The sequence below is a fragment of the Procambarus clarkii genome, chromosome 34 (assembly GCF_040958095.1).
Source record: "Procambarus clarkii isolate CNS0578487 chromosome 34, FALCON_Pclarkii_2.0, whole genome shotgun sequence".
Lineage (NCBI taxonomy): Eukaryota > Metazoa > Arthropoda > Malacostraca > Decapoda > Cambaridae > Procambarus > Procambarus clarkii.
In genome coordinates this window covers 38,896,834-38,921,550 of record NC_091183.1, presented here as the reverse complement: position 1 = coordinate 38,921,550, position 24,717 = coordinate 38,896,834, and the positions used below count along the sequence as shown (strand labels likewise).

The window sequence follows — 24,717 nt, the reverse complement described above, 5'->3', positions numbered from 1 at the left end:
AGACACCTTTTGACCTCATCACTGGTGAGGTCAAATTCCTCCAAGATTCCATGGTTTGCCTCCTCCTCATTTAGTGCAAGAGCTTCTCCTTGTTCTATTGTAAATATCTGTGTGACTAAGTATTCTGTATGATGGGGATATTGGATGAACTAATATTGTTAGCTTTCTATCTATATTCTGTAATCCTTCACGAAGAATAGAGTAGTAGCACTTTGCGGTGTTTTCCAAAGCTTGTTAATAATAATAATAATAATAATAATAATAATAATAATAATAATAATAATAATAATAATAATAATAATAATAATATTGTTTATCTATGTAAGTTATTTACTTGTGTAAGTTGTTTACTTGTGCAAAACAACAATGGGTTGTCTAGGTATAGAAAACGGGAGAATGGGCCACTGGTCGTGACCATGCACGCAGGAAATATATCCAAACCTGTTTGAGTCGGAGAGAAAGTCTGTCAGTTCCTTACGTTGTGATGTGGCCGTGTGGTTTGTTGTGTTCCATGCATGGTCATAGGAGTGTTCCAGTAAACTATTTGGGCGTAAAACTGAGTTGATTGTGGACGTGGCAGGACGAACTAATGTGGAGTGTTTCAGATAAATGCCAACACACAAGACTGAGGTTTAAAGCAATGTAAGCCGGGTTTCAGACTCTGATTTGTGTGGGTTATTGTTTGTGATCTGGAGCAGTGCAGGTACAGAGCGCATTAACGAACACCCAGATCAACGTTTCTTTGAATGATGTTTAGGTTAGATTTAATGAAGTGCGAACATAAGGACTATATTCATCACCTCTTTGATGAATAGTCATCAAAGTTTGATGACTATTCATCAAACTTTATTTTCTCCAACTAAACTATAAAGGTATGAGATACTTTGAGCTATGTATATTCTTCATGCATTTGTATGAAATGTCATGAACTTCATACATTTACGAATATTGGAAGATATTGCTGTGCTCCTCGCAGTTTGCTAGTGCAGAGGCTAGTACACTTACCCTCAAAAAAATAAAATAAACTCCTACGGGTTCACCATAGTCCGTGCTACTTGGAACTTTGTTCCAGGTAGCGAATCTTTAACAACAACAACTTACCCTCTAATGCCATGTGTCCTCCTGTGTGACTAACCATCCTGTGAGATGGGAGAATTCCGCACATACAATAGGATAGCGGTACGTTCATTGTTGTGTGTATACCCCTTTGTTAATAAATAATAACAACAAAAGAGGCTACATAACAAGCAAAAACTGAACAGAAAAGGCACAGAAATATATTTATTTATTTATGTACAAGAAGGTACATTGGGTTTATTAGAGTATAGCAGAGACTTGAAGTTATACATTCTTGTTAAACCACTAGCACGCATAGCGTTTCGGGCAGATCCTTATTCTAACATATAATTTTAAGAAGGTAATTTCTAGCCAAATTAAAAAAAATGTTTGCAGATACATTGTAAGAAAGTATAAAAATACACTGTAAGAAAATACAAAAATACAATACAATAATAATAATAATAATACAAATATTATTAAATAATAAGCTTAATATTCTTAGAATTAATAACAATTACTGGAGTATTTTATATTTTACTATATTTTGTATTAAACAGTAAGTTTATAAAGTACTAATAACAAATATATCGGTGTATAAAAAGAAAATTGGCAGACAGCTTTACGTGCGCCGCTAAAGTTGTACTCATATAGCTCTTTCTCCATGAACAAATGTTTCTCGATGTGTATTCCCTGAGAGTCTACATTATAAATCAGGACTAAAGTACATATACATTCTGGTTTATCAGTAAGCTTTTGTACGTGGAGGCCTATAATAACATTCCCGCGGTTGATATATAGGCCTTAAGCCTCATGAAATCAACTTTGGCAACTGAATGACGTCACAGAGTTCAGTTTTGGTTGCTGCTTCCTTATTTTACCTGTCAATATTTCTCATCGCCACAAAAAACTGGAGCACATATAGGTGCAGATTATATTTTTATAAACTACTGTTATTTTCTACCTCGCCACCGCAATAAAAATATGATTTGTTATGCACACACATATGTATAGATTAGTTTTAAGAAAAAGGTTGACGAGTCTGGATTAATTGGAGTGTTGGCGAAGTTGCACGGCTTGCAACAGGTGCTCTTCGGTCGCAAACTTAAAATCATAGTTTTGCTGTACACAACCTATGTATATACGCGGTACTGCGCTTACTAGTTGTTTGCACACCGTTTTGAAACAATTAATTTGGAGCTGTGGAGTCTCGGAGCGCCAGATAAAGGTATTGTGTTGATCAGTTGTTGCAATAGGGGAACCCTTCAAGATATATATATATATATAATCAAGCTTGGGATTTCCATGACCACTATATAGTGTGACCAACAGATAAATACAGGTAAAACCTGTTATTAGACGTAACCACACATACACATAGCTCCATGTTGACCAGACCACACACTAGAAGGTGAAGGGACGACGACGTTTCGGTCCGTCCTGGACAATTCTCAAGTCAAATGGTCTACACAATCGACTTGAGAATGGTCCAGGACGGACCGAAACGTCGTCGTCCCTTCATTTTCTAGTGTGTGGATTGGTCAACATACTCCAGCCACGTTATTGTGACTCATCGCCTGCACATAGCTCCGTGGTTTGTGATATTTATACCATCCCCTAGCGTAGTACATCTGCACACGTTGAAACAAAACATTGAATGATCGACGTACCTGACATCTGCAACACACTATACTCGAGTCCCCCATTAATCTTGCAAAACTCAATGTTTCTTGAAACTAGTACAAATTCTTGATCTGGTTGAGGAATATATATAAACTTTGGGTATATGAGATAATTACTATGAGATCTAGTGAAGTATATTGTTCGTGTTGTCACGTTACTTATTTTCCAGCTTCTAAATCTAATATTTAAGATTGCGCGTTAACTTCATTGCTAAATATTACATTAGCTGTAAAAAAGACTCTGGGAATAACTTCTTTTCTCTTATGAAGCATCAGCAAGAGTGATAATTAAACAATGGAACTGAAAATATTCTAATACATTGATAAGAAACGTTCGTTGAAGAGAGAGGTAATGAATAGAGGCATAGAGCACAGGGATAGTAAAATAGTGTCTAATATTATGGGCACAGATGCATAACAGACCTTTAAGAACTAGTTGAATTAATGTTTTGAGACTATAAACTAAGTTAAATGTCAAATTTTGTTCCTCTGATGTGTATGATTACTTCGGCCTAACTGTCCATTCTTGTCTAATAATACAGCAGCTGTAGTTGTCTCTGCCCCCTTCTTCTCTCCCACTCCCTCACTCTTCTTTCTCTGTCTCTCTCTGTCTCTCTCTCTCTCTCTCTCTCTCTCTCTCTCTCTCTCTCTCTCTCTCTCTCTCTCTCTCAGACCACTAGAGAGCATCACATCCCATCCTATTTCTCCTAGATAACAGAATATGAGGACCAAGTTTTCACTGTCCCTCGACCAGGAGGAGGGGGAGGACGCTAGACCACAGGAGGAGGAACAAGAGCAAGTTGATGAGCCGGAGGAGGAGAACGCCAAAGCCCCCTCCGATGATCTTCTCTATGGCGTGGAGGATATTCCTCCATGGTACCAATGTCTCCTCTTCGGCTTCCAGGTAGATGCGAGTCCTTCTCGCCTTCGTTGTGCTCTATGGCTAATATTAACCTGTACTACAAAACAAAAGTAATATTATTGAAAAAATAGGTGAAGTACATCAGACGATGTCATAAACATCCGGGGCTAAAGTCTTGACCATAGTCCGGGGCTAAAGTAAGCTCTTCATGGAAAAACAAATAATGACAATACACATACAGTCCCCCCCACCCTCCTCTGTTCAAATCCCCGAACATGCTAAACATACATTCACTCCAAACATACTCTTGTACTATTTACACTTACAAAGCCTTATTCCTACATTCTGATCTTGTTTTGAAACTCTTCCTGGATGGTTGTAATTGAATCCAAGAACATCACACAAGAAGTAAATACCTCTTTGATATTCCCAGTCAGACTAAATTTATACAAACATGCCATGCATGTAGAGGGATCAAACATATATGGACCCACCTTCCTGATGAAGTAAACAATTATTTAACCTTTACTTTATTAAAAAATTGAACGTTGAAGCACCTAACTTCATCACCATAGTATCCCACCTTGTGCTACTAACTCACCTAGTACTTTACTATCTAGAAACACTCTAAACCTTAGTAAAATAGTTGTAGTATAAGTGTATATTGACCCTTCGCAACCTACAATGGTGCATATTGACCCCTCGTAACCTACAGCACACATTGACCCCTGGTGAATCACAGTATATATTGACCCCTCATGACCTGTCCTTCTCCCCACCAGCACTTCCTAATCTTCATTGGGGGAACGATAGCAACTCCTCTGATCATTATCTCCTTACTGTGTATGGAAGCGACGGACCCTCGACGGGGCGACCTCGTCTCCACCATCATCTTCGCCTCCGGTATCATTACACTTCTCCAGGCCACATTCGGTATCAGGTAGGTCACTCGTGCCTCTGACACCCCTGTGATACCGCACCGTTGGGATGCACACATCTCGACACTCTACACACACACATAGACACTCTGTGACACTACATGTGACACACATAGAGCACTCTACATCAGTGAAATACATTTGTAGACTTTACTGGAATGCCTCTCGACATCCATCTAACATAATTAATTAAAAGTTCATTTCATTGAGCAACCCCACAACAGTTGCCTAACTATATACTGCTAGGTGAACACAGACATTAGGTGCAAGGAAATGTGCTCAACCATGTCTGTCACGCACGGGAATCGAACCCGGGATCCCCGTTTGTGAGTAGAGAATGAAGCCAAATGTACTACGAGATCCTCAAGTATCTGTGAAGCTTGACATTGCTTGACAGCACTTTGTTGATGCCGAACACTTGCCCTAAGGCAGGTCTAAACACATGACTACAGGAAACACTTCTTAACACTGAGCCATATATTAAAGGATGTGTTAGCATTCGGCATCACTTAGAACTGTCGTACGGTATTTGACAACCATTGTACAGAGCTCGTTGTGACATGTTAGCCTTTGCTAATTCCACTTTAATAGTTATAGCAAAGACCTTCTTGACATTTGACACACACATGACAGAGTACTTCTTGACACGTAACATACATTACAGAGCACTCCCTGTCATGTGACACACATAGAACACTTGTCATGTGACACACAGAGCACTTGTCATGTGACACACATAGAGCACTTCTTGTCATGTGACACACAGAGCACTTGTCATGTGACACACATAGAGCACTTCTTGTCATGTGACACACAGAGCACTTGTCATGTGACACACAGAGCACTTGTCATGTGACACACAGAGCACTTGTCATGTGACACACATAGAGCACTTCTTGTCATGTGACACACAGAGCACTTGTCATGTGACACACAGAGCACTTGTCATGTGACACACAGAGCACTTGTCATGTGACACACATAGAGCACTTCTTGTCATGTGACACACAGAGCACTTGTCATGTGACACACAGAGCACTTGTCATGTGACACACATAGAGCACTTCTTGTCATGTGACACACAGAGCACTTGTCATGTGACACACATAGAGCACTTCTTGTCATGTGACACATCATAAAGACTCTAACGATAGCAGTAAAAGTGTGTCACATGAAATGTTAGTCAATAAAATAAATTTTGACCAAGAAAGATCATAATAGTCTCATTTCTTCATGCTCAGTTTAAGCAGTGTTACAAGTAGTTTAATTCCTTGTATATTTATAGATCCTTAACATGAAATTGTCAACAGTAACTGGGTTCTCAATTTAAAGGAGATTATTTTTTTTTACCTTTAGCATCACTCTCTCTCTCTCTCTCTCTCTTACCAATCATACTGAGACCCAAGTTACCATCTATTATCTCTGTCTTTGACCATGTCTCTTCGGTCAACAGACTACCCATCATTCAGGGGGCCAACTTCGCCTACCTGATGCCCACCATCACCATCCTCTCCATGTCCTTTCCCTCCTGCGACAGCCTAGACCTGAAGAACATGACGGCGTCACAGAAGGAAGAGGAGTGGCAGATTAGGATGAGGGAGATCCAGGGGGCCATCACTGTCTCGGCCCTCTTCCAGGTCTTTGTCGGCTACACTGGTGAGTCTTCCAGGTACTGTATAAGGTAACTTGTCTAGATGGTGGCCCTGGGGCCCGAGTATAGCTTAACCCGACACAACTCCCTTGGTTTTTGTTGGTACAAATTTTGTAGTCTCTGACTACAGCTACACTTAGTTATTAAGATTAATGTGAAAGTCATTGCAACTGCCTTCATCCCTTGTTAAAATATTTGCTTAATGACAATATAGAATAATATAATTGTTTAATAAATATTATATGATTGCAATGCTGACAAGCGCATGATTTCTCCCCTCGCACACAGGTCTGGTGGGTATGATCATGCGCTGGGTGACGCCTCTCACTATTATACCCACCATCACTATGCTGGGACTCTCACTCTTCTCCCTCGGGGTTAAGCAAGCTGCCACCCACTGGGGAGTCTCTGCAATGTACGCAGGTTTGCGCCGTTTTTACGAGTACTTAAAAATGTTTCATAAGGTCTGGTTACTTGTACTGTATTTTCATTACAGTTATATACGTGTAGTGAGATTTTCGGTGTATTTTACAATAACACTAATTTTTGTAATCTATATTGGAGAAACTGCTGGCGTGTGCATTTACAGAAGTTGATGGGAATAATTTTATGAAGTGTGCTTGTAAATTACCAAGGGACGCAGTGAATATCTGAACACATGGAAAAATATTATAGTAAATTTCTTCAGAGTGGGATGAAAGAAATAATTTCAGAATGCGTAACTGAAGAAAGAGATATCACAGAGAGAAGAGAGATTGAGGTGGGTGGATAGATAAGATGGATGGTTGCCGAGAAGTTCACGAGTCAGTCAACTTGTTGATCTCCGACCATTCTTCAAAGCATTTTGTAATGGCCTAATGCTGATCGGTTGTGATGTGTGAAGTAACGTGCATCATCACTCCGACAGGACGCTTCTGCTGCTGGTGCTGGTGTCGCAGTACCTGAAAGACGTCAAGACGCCCCTCCCCACCTACAGCCCTCAAAGGGGTTTCCAAATAGCCTGGTTCCCGCTCTTCACCTACTTCCCGGTAAGTTGGGAGCCTGCTGTAGGCACACACGTCAGTCAAAAAGTGTGATGTTGACCAGACCACACACTAGAAGGTGAAGGGACGACAACGTTTCGGTCCGTCCTGGACCATTCTCAAGTCGATTGTGCTACTACATTCTACTACACGACTACTACATTCACAATTGACTTCGACTTTCGGTCCAGGACGGACCGAAACGTCGTCGTCCCTTCACCTTCTAGTGTGTGGTCTGGTCAACATTCCTCAGCCACGTTATTGTGACTCATCGCCTGCAAAAAGTGTGATTATGTGAACTGAGCATGGAACCGATTGGTTTATATAAGGTATACCAGCGTTAACTTTACATTGTATTCAGACCCGAAAATTATATCCAAATTGGACTGAAAGGTAATATTTTTAGAATCTATAAACACCACATGACTGAACATTGCTCCAAATATTCTCAATACACTAATCAAATGATGATAATCTTCACATCCTTCCCATCCTCGGTGATGTGCGTTAGCTGCTGCTGGTGATGTGCTTTTCGTGGGCCGTGTGTGGGGTGCTGACTGCCTGGGACCTCCTGCCTCAGGGATCCCTCGCTCGCACTGACTCCACCGGCTCTTTGCTCCATGACTCCAGTTGGTTCAGAGTCCCCTACCCAGGTCAGTATTTACCTACCAGTCAATATTTAGCTACCCAGGTCAATATTTAGATACCCAATCCAGTATTTAGCTACCCTGGTCAGTATTCAGCTACCCAAGTCCCTGTTATATAGGGCTATATATATGGAGTCTTTATAGTGTGTTTACCCATGAAAGTGATCAAGGGAAGGTCGCTCCCTCAAGTATAACTGTGCGAGATATCCCAAATGGATGTATCCATCAGCCTTGTCAAAGGAAATTCTTTCACGTTAATATTCTTACTTCTTGGATAACCTGAATATTAGTATTGCTCACATTATTATTGTATTTCTTACTGATATTCTGTTATTCTAAAGGACTCAGTAAGTGCATGCATGGTGAGCTTCAGTTTATGCTGGTCAGGTGACATTACACGATGTTGCATACTGCATCATACTGTGCATGATGGTGGCTATAGTGTTGCATGTTGCAGGTCAGTGGGGAATGCCGACGGTGAGTGTGGCTGCGGTGATCGGAGTGACTGCAAGTGTCATCGCTTCCATCATCGAGAGCATCGGGGACTACTACGCATGCGCCAATCTCTGCAGTGAGTCTCTTACCTGCGCCAACCAAAGAACATCTTAAAATGTATGACTGTTCCAAATACTTATTATGTGACCAGGTAGGTGCTCGATTGTCAGCGTCGTCGGCTCACCACCTAATTATCCGGGTTCGATTCTTGGACATAACGAGATGTTTGGACATGTTTCCTTATGCCTTATGCCTCATGCCTTTGCTCACCCAGCCGTAAGGTAGACAACTATTTGATTGCTTCCTGTGAGGTGTCAGTTGTTGGCTTAAGGTTGCTTCGATAAACCTGGCAAGCTTCCTGTCCCTAAGTATGGGAAACCATATACAGTGTGTATACATATGTGTGAATATGGTTCTTTATGCACATGTGTGTGCGTACATAATTTAATTATCATGTCATCTAAAAAGATTGTCTTGATTTAAAAACTGATATTCACTGTTCAAGTCCATAGGTGAAGCACCGTTATTTGACAAAGACATTCCAACGCAACACTATCGTCACACTTCTCTCCTTAACTCTGCCACTAGAGACTGCCTCACCACCCGTGCATGCCGTGAACCGGGGCGTGGCGTTCGAGGGTATTGGCTGTGTCCTGGCTGGACTCTTCGGCACCAGCAGTGGTACCGCCTCCTATACCTCCAACATCGTCCTCATCGGTGTTACTAAGGTATTTGCAGTGGTTCTTGCCTGGAAGAACACATGATCTTTCTTGGTGCGTAAAGAGGACTTAACCCGAGACACTTCACGATCTAGGATAGAATTTTTTACATGGGGTGCCAAGTACATTATATGGAACAGCCTATCCTCCTAAAATGTGAGTACTTTTATCAACTATTTGGTCAAACGTACACAAATTTATTGTTTGTCCCAAGAGTTCATACTTTGTTATAATTGGTACAAATGGCATGTTAACAAAATTGGGAATTTAAGTAAACAACCTAACTTAATCTGTCTAAGCAATCCTAGCCTAAAATACGTTATCCTAGACCTAATATAGTATTGGTACAATCATTCTCCCAGGCACTGGGAGCCTTGAACGCCCGACATCCGGCTTGGGAGACGAGGGCTCTACCATCTGTGTATATAGTACATGTATATACTATACTAGGTCTAGAAATGTTTTAGTATGGTTTTGGGCTTATTTTTTCCCTGCCCTCTACATAAGAAATAGCACAGAATGTGAACATAGTTGGCTGCTAACGAACATTTGTGTATTTTCAATAAATAGTTAATACGAGTACTATAATTTTAGGAGGAGAACACTGTCGGGGTGCTTATTATTTTCAAGAGCCGAGTGTATCAAGTAAAATACATTTATTATAGCATCGTTGGTGCTTTTCAGGCCTACATCATCCTAGGTGTAACTGTGAGAGTGTTACCTTTACCACAGGTGGCCAGTCGTCGGGTGGTGCAGGTGAGCGCTGTGATGATGCTGGTGGCTGGCACATTCAGCAAGATAGGGGCGGTGTTCGCCACCATCCCAGAACCTGTGCTGGGCAGCACCCTCGTGTTCATGTTCTCCCTCATCACAGGCGTTGGGCTCTCCACCCTCAGGATCATCGACCTCAACTCCAACAGGAACCTCTTGGTTCTTGGATTTTCCATCTTCATGGGACTCGCTCTGCCAGAAGTATATAATTGTTTTTATCACTGATTATCATTACCCTTTCAAATATTAATTTGAATTAAAATGGAGCATATTAACAAGCCTTCACGGAGGGCATTTACTTATTTATTTATTTCAGTGGGTGGCAAAGAACCCAGAAGGAATAAACACAGGTTGGTCAGTGCTGGACAAAAGCCTCACCTCTCTGTTGCAGACCTCCATGTTTGTTGGGGGTTTGCTGGGATTCATTCTCGACAACAGTATGCCAGGTATGATGATCTTACACAACTATCCATGTGTCCTCACTTATTAGAGAGACAGAGAGGGGGGGGGGGGATTATAGTGTGCGACAAAAATTAAGGAAGAGAAAGGATATTCTATTCTTTTTTCATTTTTGAATTTGATATGCAAGGAAAAAGGGTGGGACAGTTCGGAGAAAAAGAGTGGATAAGAAATGGTGAAAGAGAGCGGGTGGGAGAGATAAACTGTCAAAAAAAGGGTTGTGGAGAGAGAGAGAGAGAGAGGGAGGGTGGGGGAGAGAGAGAATGGGTGCTTACCTATAAGTGACTACAGGGACGTGAGATGTAGGTCTTTATGCCCCTCCTCTTAGCCTCACGCGTTCTAAACCTCTCAAGGGTTTGAGGGTGGGAGACTGTATGGTGTACAGTATGGTAAAGGGAGCGAAATTAGCATTCTAGTTATAATTGTTCTATTCATATTTCAAACTAGGGAATTAAAATGAGTCTTATGTACTTTTGTGATTGAGTGCAAAACATGTATAGATCTGGCGACACATTTGTGGACCTGGTGACATGTGTTGGACCTGGTGACACGTGTTGGACCTGTTGATACGTTTGTTGGACCTAGTGACATCCAACGACTGACCATATTATGTGTTGGACCTGGTTACACATGTGTTGACCTGGTTACACCTGTGTTGACCTGGTGATAACATTTGTGGACCTGGCGACATATTTGTGGATATGGAGACACATTTGTACTCACTTAGTTGCAAGGGTTGACCTTCACTTCTTTGTGGACCTGGCGACACACGTGTGGACCTAGTAACACACGTTTGAACACTGGCCAATGAAAGATTAGCGACTACTAAGAGTTAGTTGTGTTGGCCGGCAGGCACAGAGGAGGAGCGCGGACTGCTGCAGTGGAACTACCACCTTGACGCCCAGCGGCCCCTGCAGCCGTCCTCGGACCCTGCTGCCCGCTGCTACGACCTGCCCTACGGCATGAAGCACCTTGCTAGGTCAGTCTAGTTAACCCCTCCTTACTCTTGTCTTCGCGATTATCAGTAGGATATAGTTGTATACACAGCTGGTGCGATGAGTTAATGCAACCAGATTGATTGATAAAGATTAAGCCACCGCAAGAGGTGGCACGGGCATGAATAGCCCGTAAGATGCAGTCAGCTCGGGTTGTTTAATATTAACGCTTCGCAGATATTGCCAGCTTGGTCTCCTTAGCGGCTCTGGAAAAGCAGTTTCTCCTGTACAGATTTTGTGGATGAAAGCATTGCTGATAAATGTTTGAAATATTTATAATGAAAGTGACAATTATGAAAAAATAATAGTAACCACAGAATCAATATTTGAATATAATAAATAATGTACCTTACATAAATAATACAGAATTATCATCGACAATCATCAATGTCAACTTTTCAGCACAGTATTAATTAAACTGTTTTGGTTATAATAATAATTGTATGTTTGTAAAAAAAATATAGTATATAGGGTATGATTAGATTATTTATATTACTGCATATATATTTATATTTGTTTATAATTTAATTAATTTTTGAATAAAGTCACTACAATCTCCTGCATGCGGTGGTAATAACGCCAAAATGTGTTAATGTATATAAATGTGCACAATAATATTTCAAATTTATGCATATGAAATTTAGTTTATCTGTATAGCAGCTGAATGCTATAGTGGCAAATATAATTAATTATAAATATTAGTTTTAAGAGATAATAGTTACAGTAGCATATATAATTTACTGTATAGCAAAAAGTAATAGCAGACAATTGTCTTATTTAAGATGAAGGCACTAAGGGAGAGTTATGCTCTTTGGTGGATGGGTACTATATAAATGACCATATAAGTAAATTATAGGTACTTCTTTGTGTATCTTTGAGAATGGTTAAAGGTGGCATAGCATACTATTGCAGTTGAGTTTTTTTTTGCAATAATTTTCAACTTACCTGTATGAACGCTGTATGAGAACACTGTATGAACATCAGAGGTCCACGGTTGTTCAACGTCCTACCAGCAAGCATCAGAAATATTACAGGAACAACCGTGGACATCTTCAAGAGGAAACTAGATTGTTTCCTTCAAGGAGTGCCGGACCAACCTTGGTCCGGGCTGTGGTGGGTATGTTGGCCTGCGGGCCGCTCCAAGCAACAGCCTGGTGGACCAAACTCTCACAAGTCAAGTCTGGCCTCGGGCCGGGCTTGGGAAGTAGAAGAACTCCCAGAATCCCATCAACCAGGTAACCAGGTACCTGTGTATATGCCATGGAATTTATCTTCTGCTCTGCTCTCATTTTTTGTACACTACTGTTTATTTTAAATTTTTATTTTTCCTGGTAGATTTGTTAAAAAAAAATATGGGAAAATTAGTTTGCTTAGTTCACAGAAAAAATAATAAACGTAATGGTATCTACCTGGGGTAAGATCAGATATACTGAAGGAAATGACCTGCAATTCCAGTGATGTACTTTACATTGCCAAAACTGGCAAGACTCATGATCAAGTGCACAGAACAACAACAAGAATTAAAAGGTTATTGTTGAAGATGTTTCACCCAGTTACTGACTTTCTTAAAATAAACCTAATGATTATCTTCTGCCTCTTTCCTCTCTCTCTTTCTCTTCCTCCACAGTACAAGGGAAGACACCCAAAAGTATTATATTAGTAAATAAAATGAAAATGTAACCCAATTTCATTTAAGATATTTATTTTTATGTAAAGTAGTAAAATTAAGAAGCAATAGCAGCTAATGATAATTGTTAATGAAACGCATATTCAGCAGTGAATTAAAATGGTTCTTCTGCTGAATTAAGTGCATGACAAAATGTAATGTGTGACTACATTCCTGAAATTATACCTGGTAAAATTGTTCAGCTCCGTGTTATTCTGCAAAGGCCAAATTCATCTCTGAGGGTAACCCATCAGTAGAATCCCATAAAACTTTATTTTCTACGTTGCAGGTGGGACTGGACTCGCCGTGTTCCTTTCCTGCCCATGTTTGAAGGGTTCAGGCCGAGGCAGTCATCACATCCAAGCGTCATGGTAGAGACACTATCGGCCAGACCTCTACCCTCTTCACGGTAATAACACAGGCGATAAAGACTTCAACTCTGCTTTAAATATTTCTTTTATAAGTTTTCTTGCCTAAGGTCTTTTGTAAAACTTTATGGAAATATTCAGGGAAAATCAAACTGGTTATTTCTTGTCTAAATTCTTAATGCTGCATTAGGTTTAGATATGGTTACCTTGGAATTTACATTCACACCCACCCACCCACACTAGTGACCGCAAATACCCATCCCCGCAATACATAATTCATAGATGAAAAACTTATCAAAAACCCATCCCCCCCTCTTAAATTAAAATAATATAATATATAAATAAATAATACTAATTAAACAGAACCTCAATGCATGTGTGAAAGAATCCGTGTGTACAGAATATGTAAATGCTACACAGTATTCCAATTACATGTACAGATATCCATATTAATGCTGTACATGTAGAAAACCATGTAGTTCCCTGAGAAGAGAGAGCAAGCTTAGGTTAACTGATAACACAGACACACACGTGTCAGCACGTTGGACTGCCAGCTTGCTATCGTAACTCATACTGTATTTTCCATTTCCAAACTTTGCCCACCACTCACACACTCAAAAAAAAAAAAAAAAAAAAAAACCCTACTTCCACCCCACCCTGTCCTCTCGCATAACAAAGTATTTTGATGTAAAAATCTCCAATGTCAAAGTAAGATGTACAGTATTAAAAATCATATCGGCTCGCAAAATGTATGTGATGTCCCATTTTCTATTCATGGGTCCTCGGTTAGGTTCAGGGAATTTAGTACATCACTTTAGTGACGCTGTGAATGCTCGAGAGGCTATATGAAGACTCCAGCCATGAGGTGGATGAAAGATAATGTTGAATATGGATAATAAGTGTGTGAAAAGTACATTCACATAAATTTGAGTGTACAAAAATAACAGACCAAGACGATAGACAACTATGAAGAATAGAAATGAACAGAAGAAAAAATAGTTTATTGTAATAGAATAAAGGTGTATATACTGTGACAATTCTGAGTACTTTACACCTGGAATATGAAATGGCTAATGAACTATTGTGGATGTACTACAGTCTAAACGAGCACCTACCGTCCTATAAAATTATACTTCTTAGTCTTAAACAACACCAAAATATATTTTTAATTATATTAAATTTTTTAATTATATATACCTGCTCATATACATTAAATTATTAAAGGCTTATAAAATATCATTTAATTTGATAATTTCTTTACTCATTAAGATGCACAATTCCAGTATTTGTAAAGCCACTTATACATGGTTGCAAAGAATCTACCAACAAAAGCATGTAATGTCTTCATGAAACTGAAGGAAAATATTGATCACCATTTTTTAAATTTGAATGGACTGGATGTAATAGTGTTTAAATATTTCATGAAGACACCATTCTTTCTTGGTCCACTTCACACTACATGCGAGTGCCCAAGGAGAGAAACAACCTGTGTGAAACCTGTTTATATTGATCAATTTTGATTGTGAATTATGAATTTACGTGAAGTTCACATTAAGAATTTAATACTGTAAAGTCAAATCTTAATCTTCCAAACAAAAATGAAAAAAACAACTGACAAGTACCTTAAGATCATTTATTTCACACAAATTTGACCTTTCTCCCAATAATGTGGTCCTGGTGTCTTGGTCCTCTAGGCTAGTGACACTTGACTGTAGTCAACACTTCATTATGGTTAATATTTCTGCGCAGAAAATAAAGTGTCCACCCCAGGACTTCCACAGATTTGGGTGTTGGTGACCTGGCTAGTGGTAGACACTAACCCAGTCAATTACTACAAATAAATGTTCTACAAGAGAAGACAAAGTCATTACTTCTGGTTAAGAGGAGACTTTAAGTGTATCATATGATCACCCAGTGTAGTACAAAACATGGATGGCAAAAGCCATTGACCGTATAAGTCAATACAAAAGTATATGAAAATACCCTACTGTCAAAATATGTTAAATGCCAAAAAATTAAACATTCCATTACATATGTAGTACATAGTAGATACATACCACTCCTCATCTGTCCACAACTTGGCAGTTTGTGAACCCGTCAACTTAAAAATCCATCTGATGAGGTGAACACCTGTCAAATCTGGCAAATTAATCATGTTCCCAAACCATGTAAAGACATGGTACAATCAAGTGATGGTCCACAAACACTGTAACCACTCAGCACTACTACAGGCCAAGTCCTGCTCAAATGGCTACATGCCAGCACAATATGCTGATAAAACCTATTAGATACGTTGGTCCACACAATTTTGCCTCCCTTGAGGTTCAATGACCTGTTGGGTGAAAGATGTGCTAAACATATGAAGAACTCATTTCTTCTCTTGACTGCTCTAAATAAAAATTTACGCCAACACAAATTATAACATATAAAAGCTGGTCTTTCCCATGTGTGCTTAAAATCTCAATACAGAAAATCATGCTTTGTAATATTTAAAACAATGAGATTATTTTCTTTGAAGATAAAATACTATGTGAGATATAGAGACTGAATGTGCAGGACAACTATAATGAATTTACAAAGAATGTACATAACTTAAGGAATATATATCTTTAGTTTGCCACATGTATCAAAAGCTAACAAAGATAAAAACCTAAAGTATCATACTTTTGATAGCTGCTAAGTTGTTGGATTTGGGTTAAATGAAGATTAATAATGCTAGTAACACACTTTTTCCATGCACAAGGAAACCAAGCTCTTCAATCTACAAAAAACCTGGAGGATTTTATAAATGTCTTAAAAAATTTGTTTCTCTCACATTTTGTAATGTGACAATAAAAATAGTCAACCTAAATTTTAACCCTTTGATGGCTAGTTACATTGATCAATGGACAGGGATAGCTTGATCCCTGGCTGGATTATCACAAAATCATTTCTGTCTGAAATCAAACTTAAATATTAGATTTTTCTCACGCAAACTGATCATGTATGTGGCATTCGTGTCATTTTCACTACTTGGAAAAGAATTCCCCTTTACCATCCTGCCACATGTGAATACAGGAAGATTATGCAGGAAAATGTTTGTGGCAATGTGCCTGTAACTTGCTGTGTACAAAAATCACATTTAAGTTCATACATATACAGATATATACTTGTACCTCAAAAAAAAAGAATACAGTATAAACTCTGACATTTATTGTTTTTCTGAAAATTATTTAGAGAAAAATAACTTGAAATACAGTAATTTCAATAAACTACAATACGAGTAATTATTGTATGGTATTTGGCAAAAATAATGCAGCATTTACAAGCATAATATTGTTAGAGAGGTGAGGCCAAACTCATGAAATTTATTAAATACTGTGTGTGTATATATGTATGTATATATATGTGTATATGTATATATATGTGTATATGTATATATATGTGTATATGTGTATATATATATATATATATATATATATATATATATATATATATATATATATATATATATATATATATATATATATATATATATATATATATATATATCTCAGATAATAGTTCATTTTACCTGCTGAAAAATAAGCATATTTTACCATTTACTTTGAAAAAATTGCCAAATCATCTGCCTACATGTCAGCTTAGCACTTTACTGAAAATTTGTAGGGAAATTGTTAAAGAAACATTTAAGTAACATATCACGTTCAAAAATAAAATAAAATTTAACTTTACATATATTGTCCCTAATATATATATATATATATATATATATATATATATATATATATATATATATATATATATATATATATATATATATATATATATATATATATATATATATATATATATATATATATATATATATATATATATATATATATATATATATATATATATATATATATATATATATATATATATATATATATATATATATATATATATATATATATATATATATATATATATATATATATATATATATATATATATATATATATATATATATATATATATATATATATATATATATATATATATATATATATATATATATATATATATATATATATATATATATATATATATATATATATATATATATATATATATATATATATATATATATATATATATATATATATATATATATATATATATATATATATATATATATATATATATATATATATATATATATATATATATATATATATATATATATATATATATATATATATATATATATATATATATATATATATATATATATATATATATATATATATATATATATATATATATATATATATATATATATATATATATATATATATATATATATATATATATATATATATATATATATATATATATATATATATATATATATACATACATATACATATACATATACATATACATATACATATATATACATACATACATACATACATACATACATACATACATACATACATACATACATACATACATACATACATACTACATACATTACACTTTCATATATATCATTAGAAAATTAATAAAAATACAGTAATTTCAATATACTTAATATATTTTGTGATTATTAAAATATATTTGCTGAAGATGGTGCTGCATTTTTGTTTACAATAAAAGATTACAGTATACAGAATTTTATAGAATCATCTCCAACTTTAATAGAACAAATAAAGATGATTTTGCTTGTAGAAATCTACACTAAGTTTTATAGTATTAGAATACCACTCAACACCTTCATCCACATGAGCTTTGATCATCTGTCACATTTTTAGACTCTCTTTAAGAAATTAAATGAAAGCAAGTACAGTAAATGGGAGAAATATTAGTATACTGTACTGTATATCTATACAGTATATTATTGTCAAAATGAGAAATACCCAGCTGGTGATTGGGGCTGTTTTTGTGGTATAATTGGTGGTTGACAATACTGTAGCATTTATTTAAATGGTTACAAAAATCCAGCCCAAGGAGACATTGTTTTTTTTATCTAGCTATCAAAGGATTAAGAGTGACCAATTACCAAAGTAACAATGCATGCACTTTTGATAATGACATTACAATTTGCATTCACCACAAAATCAGGAAGTCTGATACATCCAGTGATATTCACCTTTGCTTAGCTATTTAGCCATTTTCTACATACTTTTTAATATCTTTGGCAACATATACTTCCTTTAAAAAATGCACAAACATTCATTTGTACTGCCCATAAAGAATGTCTGAAGACCACAAAACAACTTATAAAATCACTACCACCTGCAACCACTTAGTCTGGCTAGAGTTCACACAGAACAATAACCAAATTAATACTCACTTCCACAATTACCAGCAATTCTTGTCTATATCCACAGATTTTTCACAACTACAACAGTACAATGAAATCAGTTCCATTCTATAGCATACACATGAGATTTCTGCCTGATCTGTACAAGGACAAGATTCCTAGTCCTATTTATTTAAGGAATAGAAAATTGACATGGGTTAAATTTAAACTTAAGATATATACCAACCATAATTACAGCAATAGACATATATATATGATCAACCAATCACAACAATGTTTAATACATATTCTGATACAAAATATGTCGCATTTTCAGCATTAGCTGACAAAATATTTACGTGTAGTAAAGAAATTACGAATTTGTTTACATCAATACCAATGAGCATTTGCACTTGTTTTAAATGAATATAAAATTTTTTTTTAGAACTGTTTGAGCAAAATTTATTACTACTGTATAATAGACTTAAGATAACAAAAAATATTTAATGTATGTGTGTATATATATATGTATATATATATATATATATATATATATATATATATATATATATATATATATATATATATATATATATATATATATATATATATATATGTATGTATATATATGTATATATAATGTTGGTAAGCCAGAAACATGCCATACATTTTTGTGCATGAAATAGTGATACTGTACCTTCATAAGAACAGTAAAACACACTTTTCCTCATGTAAATTTAATTCACTAGCAGAATAACAATATTCTATATTAAAATAAACTGAATATAAGTATATATAAACCATAAAATACTTTACACTGCAAGCAAAAATGAACCGTTAATTTATAGAACTATGGCTGAGCTATGGCTGAGGACTGAGGAGGAAGGTTATTGCACGTAGAACAGTTCCTAATAAAGAATACATCCTCAAGTTGTTATTGAAAAGGGAAATAAAGTTATGCAAGGAAAATGAAGACTAATAAACATTTTATGAAGTACAGCTAAATTATGGCCTGTTAAGTTCATTACATATGCCAAAGGTGAGCTGTATGCCAGTGTATACTACAGACAATGCACATTACCAGCATACATCCAGCTAATAAGTGGGGCTGAAACAAAGCCTCCTATTCTGTACCTCTTCCATCAGCTTAATGCATGCTCTCGTGTAATTTTAAGCTTTAACCTTTAAATTAAATGCTTAGTAAACCATAATAATATTTTAGATGAAAGAGTGGATGTTCTTGAATGGCATTTATGTGCAACTGCAAAACCAATGAGTTCATTATTTGAGCAATATCACTTATAAAAGCTTAAAATGTTCTTGAAATATTAGCCATATGAATGCAAATAATGCAACATATTCATTGTTTGTAGCAGGTGGCACACACAAGTCAACAACTGGCCTTTGCATATCTCTTCTCTCTAAATATGTACAATCACTTGCATCTACTACAATTGGGTTCTAAACTATCAAATTCCTCCCTTCAATTCATACCTGTAGAGAAAACCTCTATGAAAGACATTCCTGTGTTCCATCTGGGCCATGTCACGAGCTGGCTGCCACATGCAAGGCAAAGTCTGGCAATGCTTGTTTATATGACTAAACCAAAAAATTCTACCCTTGTATTTTTCAGTATTAATGGTAGTGATACTCAACATATATCTTACTCCAGCTTGTGCTAATATAATTTATAAACTACTGATACAAATGGTTGCTATCTATTTATATTTTCATATGGGTTTCAACAATTCATGCAGAGTGGTACTGGATGAATCTTTCCTAAATCAATGCATTGAACACTTTGCCCAAGATACAATTCTCTTGTCAATTCTATTTTTACTTCCAAACTACTTTTAAAATACAATAAATTATCACAAATACAAAAGAAAAGATAAATGGACAATCAACAACACTAAACACCAATACTTATTTAGTAATAAAAATATAAAATAATGAAATGGTTTTCCTTAATGAAAACCTCACTCCATAAAACTATTAAGAACAATAACTTAAACCTCTGAATGATGCCTATCAAAAATAAATGAGTAAACATTTACTATTGTCTTAAGAAGAAGAGTAGGTATGCCTTTCACATCAAATATGGTACAAATACTAATACCATTATTGATATTTCCAACACTTTGTTCCTCAGCAACTGGATAAAGTTGTGTGAGAAACTGCAGGTGCGGTCAAACTTGCTGGGCTGCCAAATGTCCACAAATCCCAATGTCATCCACCAAACTGCTCTTCTTCACACAGTGTACTATAACCATCATGCTGCCGCACAATCACCTTCACACTGTTGGAAATATGTGTACAAAATAAATGTAAACTAGTATTTTAGGCTTATTCTAATTATTTTCATTTACATATGTAGTCAACAAAGAAGATAGTAAAAACTTCCTCATTTATTTTATATCACTAATTTTATTTTGCCTAGACAATATCAATGTATGTATGTATGTATTGTATACATACAATAATGTGTGAAAGAAAGCTTGAATGGTACCAAAGTCATAAACCACTTAAGAACTCTATGAGGTGACCAGGACTGGAACCTGCAGTGCCAGGGCTCACCCCGCCCCCTTCCCCCTCTGGCATACACACTATTACAATCACTTCACCCGCAATGCAGCCCTTTTTTTTAATTTAAAATGGATTATGCGTGACAGCCATGAATATACAAAAGTTCAAGAATAGCAATCAGATGACACGTCTTGGCATCACTGGCACATTTACTGTCAGAGTATCAACAACTATGAAACGCATCGTCGGAAATAAAAGTGTTAACAAGACTACAAACAAGGTATGAGCAGGCCAATTTTATGAAACCCTTTAAAAATACTAAGTATACTGGGAACTTTTAATCTTGGCAATCTTTTAATGACTTGGCATGCCTAGGAGACATAGCTTCCCATCTCCATTTCTTTTTCCACCTGAGGATCACATGAAGAACATTGTGCAAGGAGCATATGCTATGCTTTCCAACCTAAGTTGTCTTTATGTACTTATAAGGAATATTAAAGAAATTATTTTGAGACCAACGTTGGAACATACAGTAGTTGTATGGTGCACATATCTTAAGAAGTACATCAAAAACCCTTGTACTGCACACATATTTCATGCAAAAAGTTAATGGTGCAGGGATTAATGAATTATTAACATTAACTGAAATTATTTAAAAATATTACAAATGTATAGGCCAAAGCTAGAAGATAGAAGAAAATGAGGTGATATATATGATCACTACTTTCCAAATATTAATAGACATTGATAAAATTGATAAAGAAGATTTAAAAAATATCTGCATCTTCAAGAACAAAAGGACACAGGTTCAAACTAAGGAAACAAAGCTGCCAAAAAAACATCAAAATTGCAACCTTTGCAAACAGAGTTGTAGTTGGTTGGAACAAATTAACTGAGAAGGTGGTGGAGGCCAAAACTGTCAATAGTTTCAAAGTGTTAAAGGAAAAAAAAAAAAGAGTACTGGGAAGATAGGACACCATGAACATAGCTCTCGACCTATAAATACACTTCGGCAATTTCACACACACACGATGGAGATGCGGAAAAAAGTTACTTAAACATACAAAAACATGCAAGAAATGCAGGAAAAGCACAGTGAAAAAGCAAAACAGCACTTGGCAAAGAAATGAGATTAAAACAGATATGAAGCGACATTTTATTCAAAATTAATCTTCAGTATAGTTAGATTGCAAGTAAATACTTACCATTATCAAAACAATTTGGATCAAAGTAATTCAAGAGCTCTGTCTCAGAGAGGTTGATGGCAGAAGTCACTTCATTTTGCATGGAAACTTGGCTGGTTGCAGGGTTGGGTGTCATAAGTGGATCTCTAGACCTGTTTCCTGGCTCAGTCCTCACAATCGAAGCTGATGAGCTTGCATCTATGTGCATAGGAACAACTGGGCTAGACTGTGACAAAAGTGGGTCAGAATGAGTCAAGGCTGATGTTACCATGGATGTGGAAGGTAAAATGGTTTGGTTTGGGGAAGCAGTGGTCACTGTAACATGATTTGCCTGTAGTGAACAAAGTCCCATAGACTGAGACAACAATGGATCAGAGTCAGTTCTTGAAAGGTTTGACTGTACACTCATGGTCTGCTGGTTGGTGTGATCTACAAGTTGACCTCGGTGAGTTGGTGACTGGCTGACAGTCTGGTTAGTTTGATGTCTTGAAGCCAAGCATGTTGTCTGTTGTATCGTTTGAGTAACTGGTTGGCTGGCATTTATGGACTGTCTCTCATGTTGCACTGCTGTTGTTGTTGGCCCAATGTTATGGATCATTGACTGACTGATTGGCTGGTATAAAGGAGGATCAACAGAAGTTTCAGTGATATGATGTGAATTAATAACTCTCGATGTTGAGAGATCAAGTCTACAAGCTTGAGTATCCACAACAGTTGGAGGACTGAGAGCATCATTAGAGCTATGTTGGTTACTAACAACCTTTGTCAACATAGGTGTGACTGTGTTAAAGGTTGTACTGACTGGGGTTTGTGTCACAATTGTGTCTGAAACACTGCTGCATGCAATTTGTTCTTGTCCAAACTGATTACTTCTGAGTAACTGGTAGTCCATGGGTAGGACACCACCACAATGTTTTTTCATGGGTGGTTCCTCCAAGATATTTGGAGCCTCACCAAGACACACATTGACTGTACGGGTCAGTCCTGGGGAAGAAACAACTGTAGTGGGAGCCACAGGTGCCACTGGGGCTACACGTGCTACTCTCGCTCCAGCCGACACCGTGGAAGGCATTGCAGATAACAATGTAAATGGAAATAAGCTGACAGTTGTAGCTGCAGGTAAAACCACATTGTTGGAGTGATTGCCATTTGCAAATGTCTCTTGGGGCTGAGATTGGGATTGCAGAGAAATAGAATGAGGCACCAATTTCTGAGTCTTATTCAGATAAGAGACAGATGATATATCTGAGGCTTGTACATTACTGGCCATTCTCTCTGAAAATGTTGAACTAACCACATCTTCTTTAATCACCAGGTCATCTACTTCTGTTTTAAATGGAGAAGAAATATTCTTTTTCATGGATTTTACCAATTCTTCTACCAGCTGCAGAACACAGGTATGTATATTAGAGCCAGACGGGAATTTCTGAACAACTTTCAACATTTCTACCAAGCTCTCAAGACTCACTGTGCCCTGTAAGCCTTGAACCTTTCCTTGTTTCTCTTGTTTTTTTTCTGTACCACCATTACAGACATCTGACACTGATGATAATGAAGTGTCAGCCATCCTTGACCAAGATGACGTCGTTGTAGTAGCCCGGCCAGGAAGTAATGATGTCTTGGAGGGACGTAATGCAGAGCGTGGCGCACGAATGGAAGCTCTTTTGTTGGGTGTACTGTTCAGCATAAGATGTGACCCTTGTAATGATGTTCCCATTGTTGCAGATGTCAGCACTGCAATATATACAATTTGATTAATTCCTTTCATAAATCATTTATTTTCTACATTATATTTTAAATGAAATGGCATGATACAGATACCTTTGTCAAAGAAAAAATACAAACAATCATCAACTCATTTAGAATATAACTAAAGACAAGTACATTATGATCACATCACTATAGTTCTTCGTAGCTATCAGCTTTACACACAAAGTGGTTACACATCCCAACCTCATTCTCATTCTCTTCAAGCTCTCTGTGTTAATGAGATCACTTCATATTTCTACTTTAGGCCTACACAATTTTTATATTTTGTCCAAATTGTTCAGCCAGTTTACAAATTAATGCTAATAGGAACTTTTCCCAAGTACTGAGTACAGTACATACTCTATTTCTTTATTCAAAAAATTTCAAAGCATTTGGCAGCACAAACTATTCTGTCTCTTACATATGTCAAACCTTCCGTTTGTGGTTTCCACCATGTCAATATAAATATACATTATCCTACCATCTTTGCCAGGGTCTGTATATTGTATTGAACAAGGAGCCATGGGTTAGACAAAAAAAAAAAATAGAAAAAAATACTCTGGGGTATGGCAAGACTCTAGTACAAAATTCATGTTGATACAATGTACGTGTATATTCATGTGATTATTAACAACCTCTTCCCCCACCCAATCTC

General features: G+C 36.5%; 2 protein-coding genes across 9 annotated transcripts in view; one reads left to right on the top strand and one right to left on the bottom strand.

The window, feature by feature from the left end:
* The first annotated feature begins 422 nt into the window (after positions 1–422).
* Positions 423–14,510, top strand: LOC123762080 (solute carrier family 23 member 1). Of its 3 annotated transcripts, none has more exons than XM_045748365.2 (13): positions 423–642; positions 3,450–3,642; positions 4,383–4,540; positions 5,992–6,194; positions 6,478–6,604; positions 7,097–7,217; positions 7,723–7,864; positions 8,316–8,429; positions 8,942–9,081; positions 9,805–10,044; positions 10,160–10,289; positions 11,155–11,281; positions 13,253–14,510. In XM_045748365.2, exons 2-13 carry the CDS (start codon positions 3,460–3,462, stop codon positions 13,374–13,376), a joined length of 1,809 nt encoding a protein of 602 aa, XP_045604321.1. In that variant the 5' UTR covers positions 423–642; positions 3,450–3,459; the 3' UTR covers positions 13,377–14,510. The 3 variants fall into 3 exon arrangements, with proteins under 3 accessions (XP_045604321.1, XP_069191988.1, XP_045604322.1); XM_069335887.1 differs by lacking the exon at positions 423–642 and adding an exon at positions 1,689–2,284 and having other exon boundaries at positions 3,493–3,642; XM_045748366.2 differs by lacking the exon at positions 423–642 and adding an exon at positions 1,692–2,284.
* Positions 14,511–18,555: 4,045 nt separating this feature from the next.
* Positions 18,556–24,717, bottom strand: part of LOC123762079 (nuclear factor of activated T-cells 5) — a 76,508-nt gene continuing 70,346 nt past the window's right edge. For all 6 annotated transcript variants that reach the window (XM_045748362.2, XM_045748360.2, XM_069335886.1 and 3 more), the window contains 2 exons: positions 22,335–24,047; positions 18,556–20,902 (listed from right to left, as the gene is read on the bottom strand). In XM_045748362.2, coding sequence (XP_045604318.1) covers positions 20,898–20,902; positions 22,335–24,047 — 1,718 coding nt within the window. In that variant the 3' untranslated portion in view covers positions 18,556–20,897. The remainder of the gene's footprint in view (positions 20,903–22,334; positions 24,048–24,717) is intronic.

What these genes read in the sequence shown, in the direction of transcription:
- LOC123762080 (XM_069335887.1), top strand. Translation starts at nt 2,192, where the DNA reads ATGTATATACGCGGTACTGCGCTTACTAGTTGTTTGCACACCGTTTTG. An exon ending in TGGGACTCGCTCTGCCAGAA is followed by an intron (nt 10,045 to 10,159) that starts GTATATAATTGT and finishes TATTTATTTCAG; the next exon opens with TGGGTGGCAAAGAACCCAGA. An exon ending in TCTCGACAACAGTATGCCAG is followed by an intron (nt 10,290 to 11,154) that starts GTATGATGATCT and finishes GTTGGCCGGCAG; the next exon opens with GCACAGAGGAGGAGCGCGGA.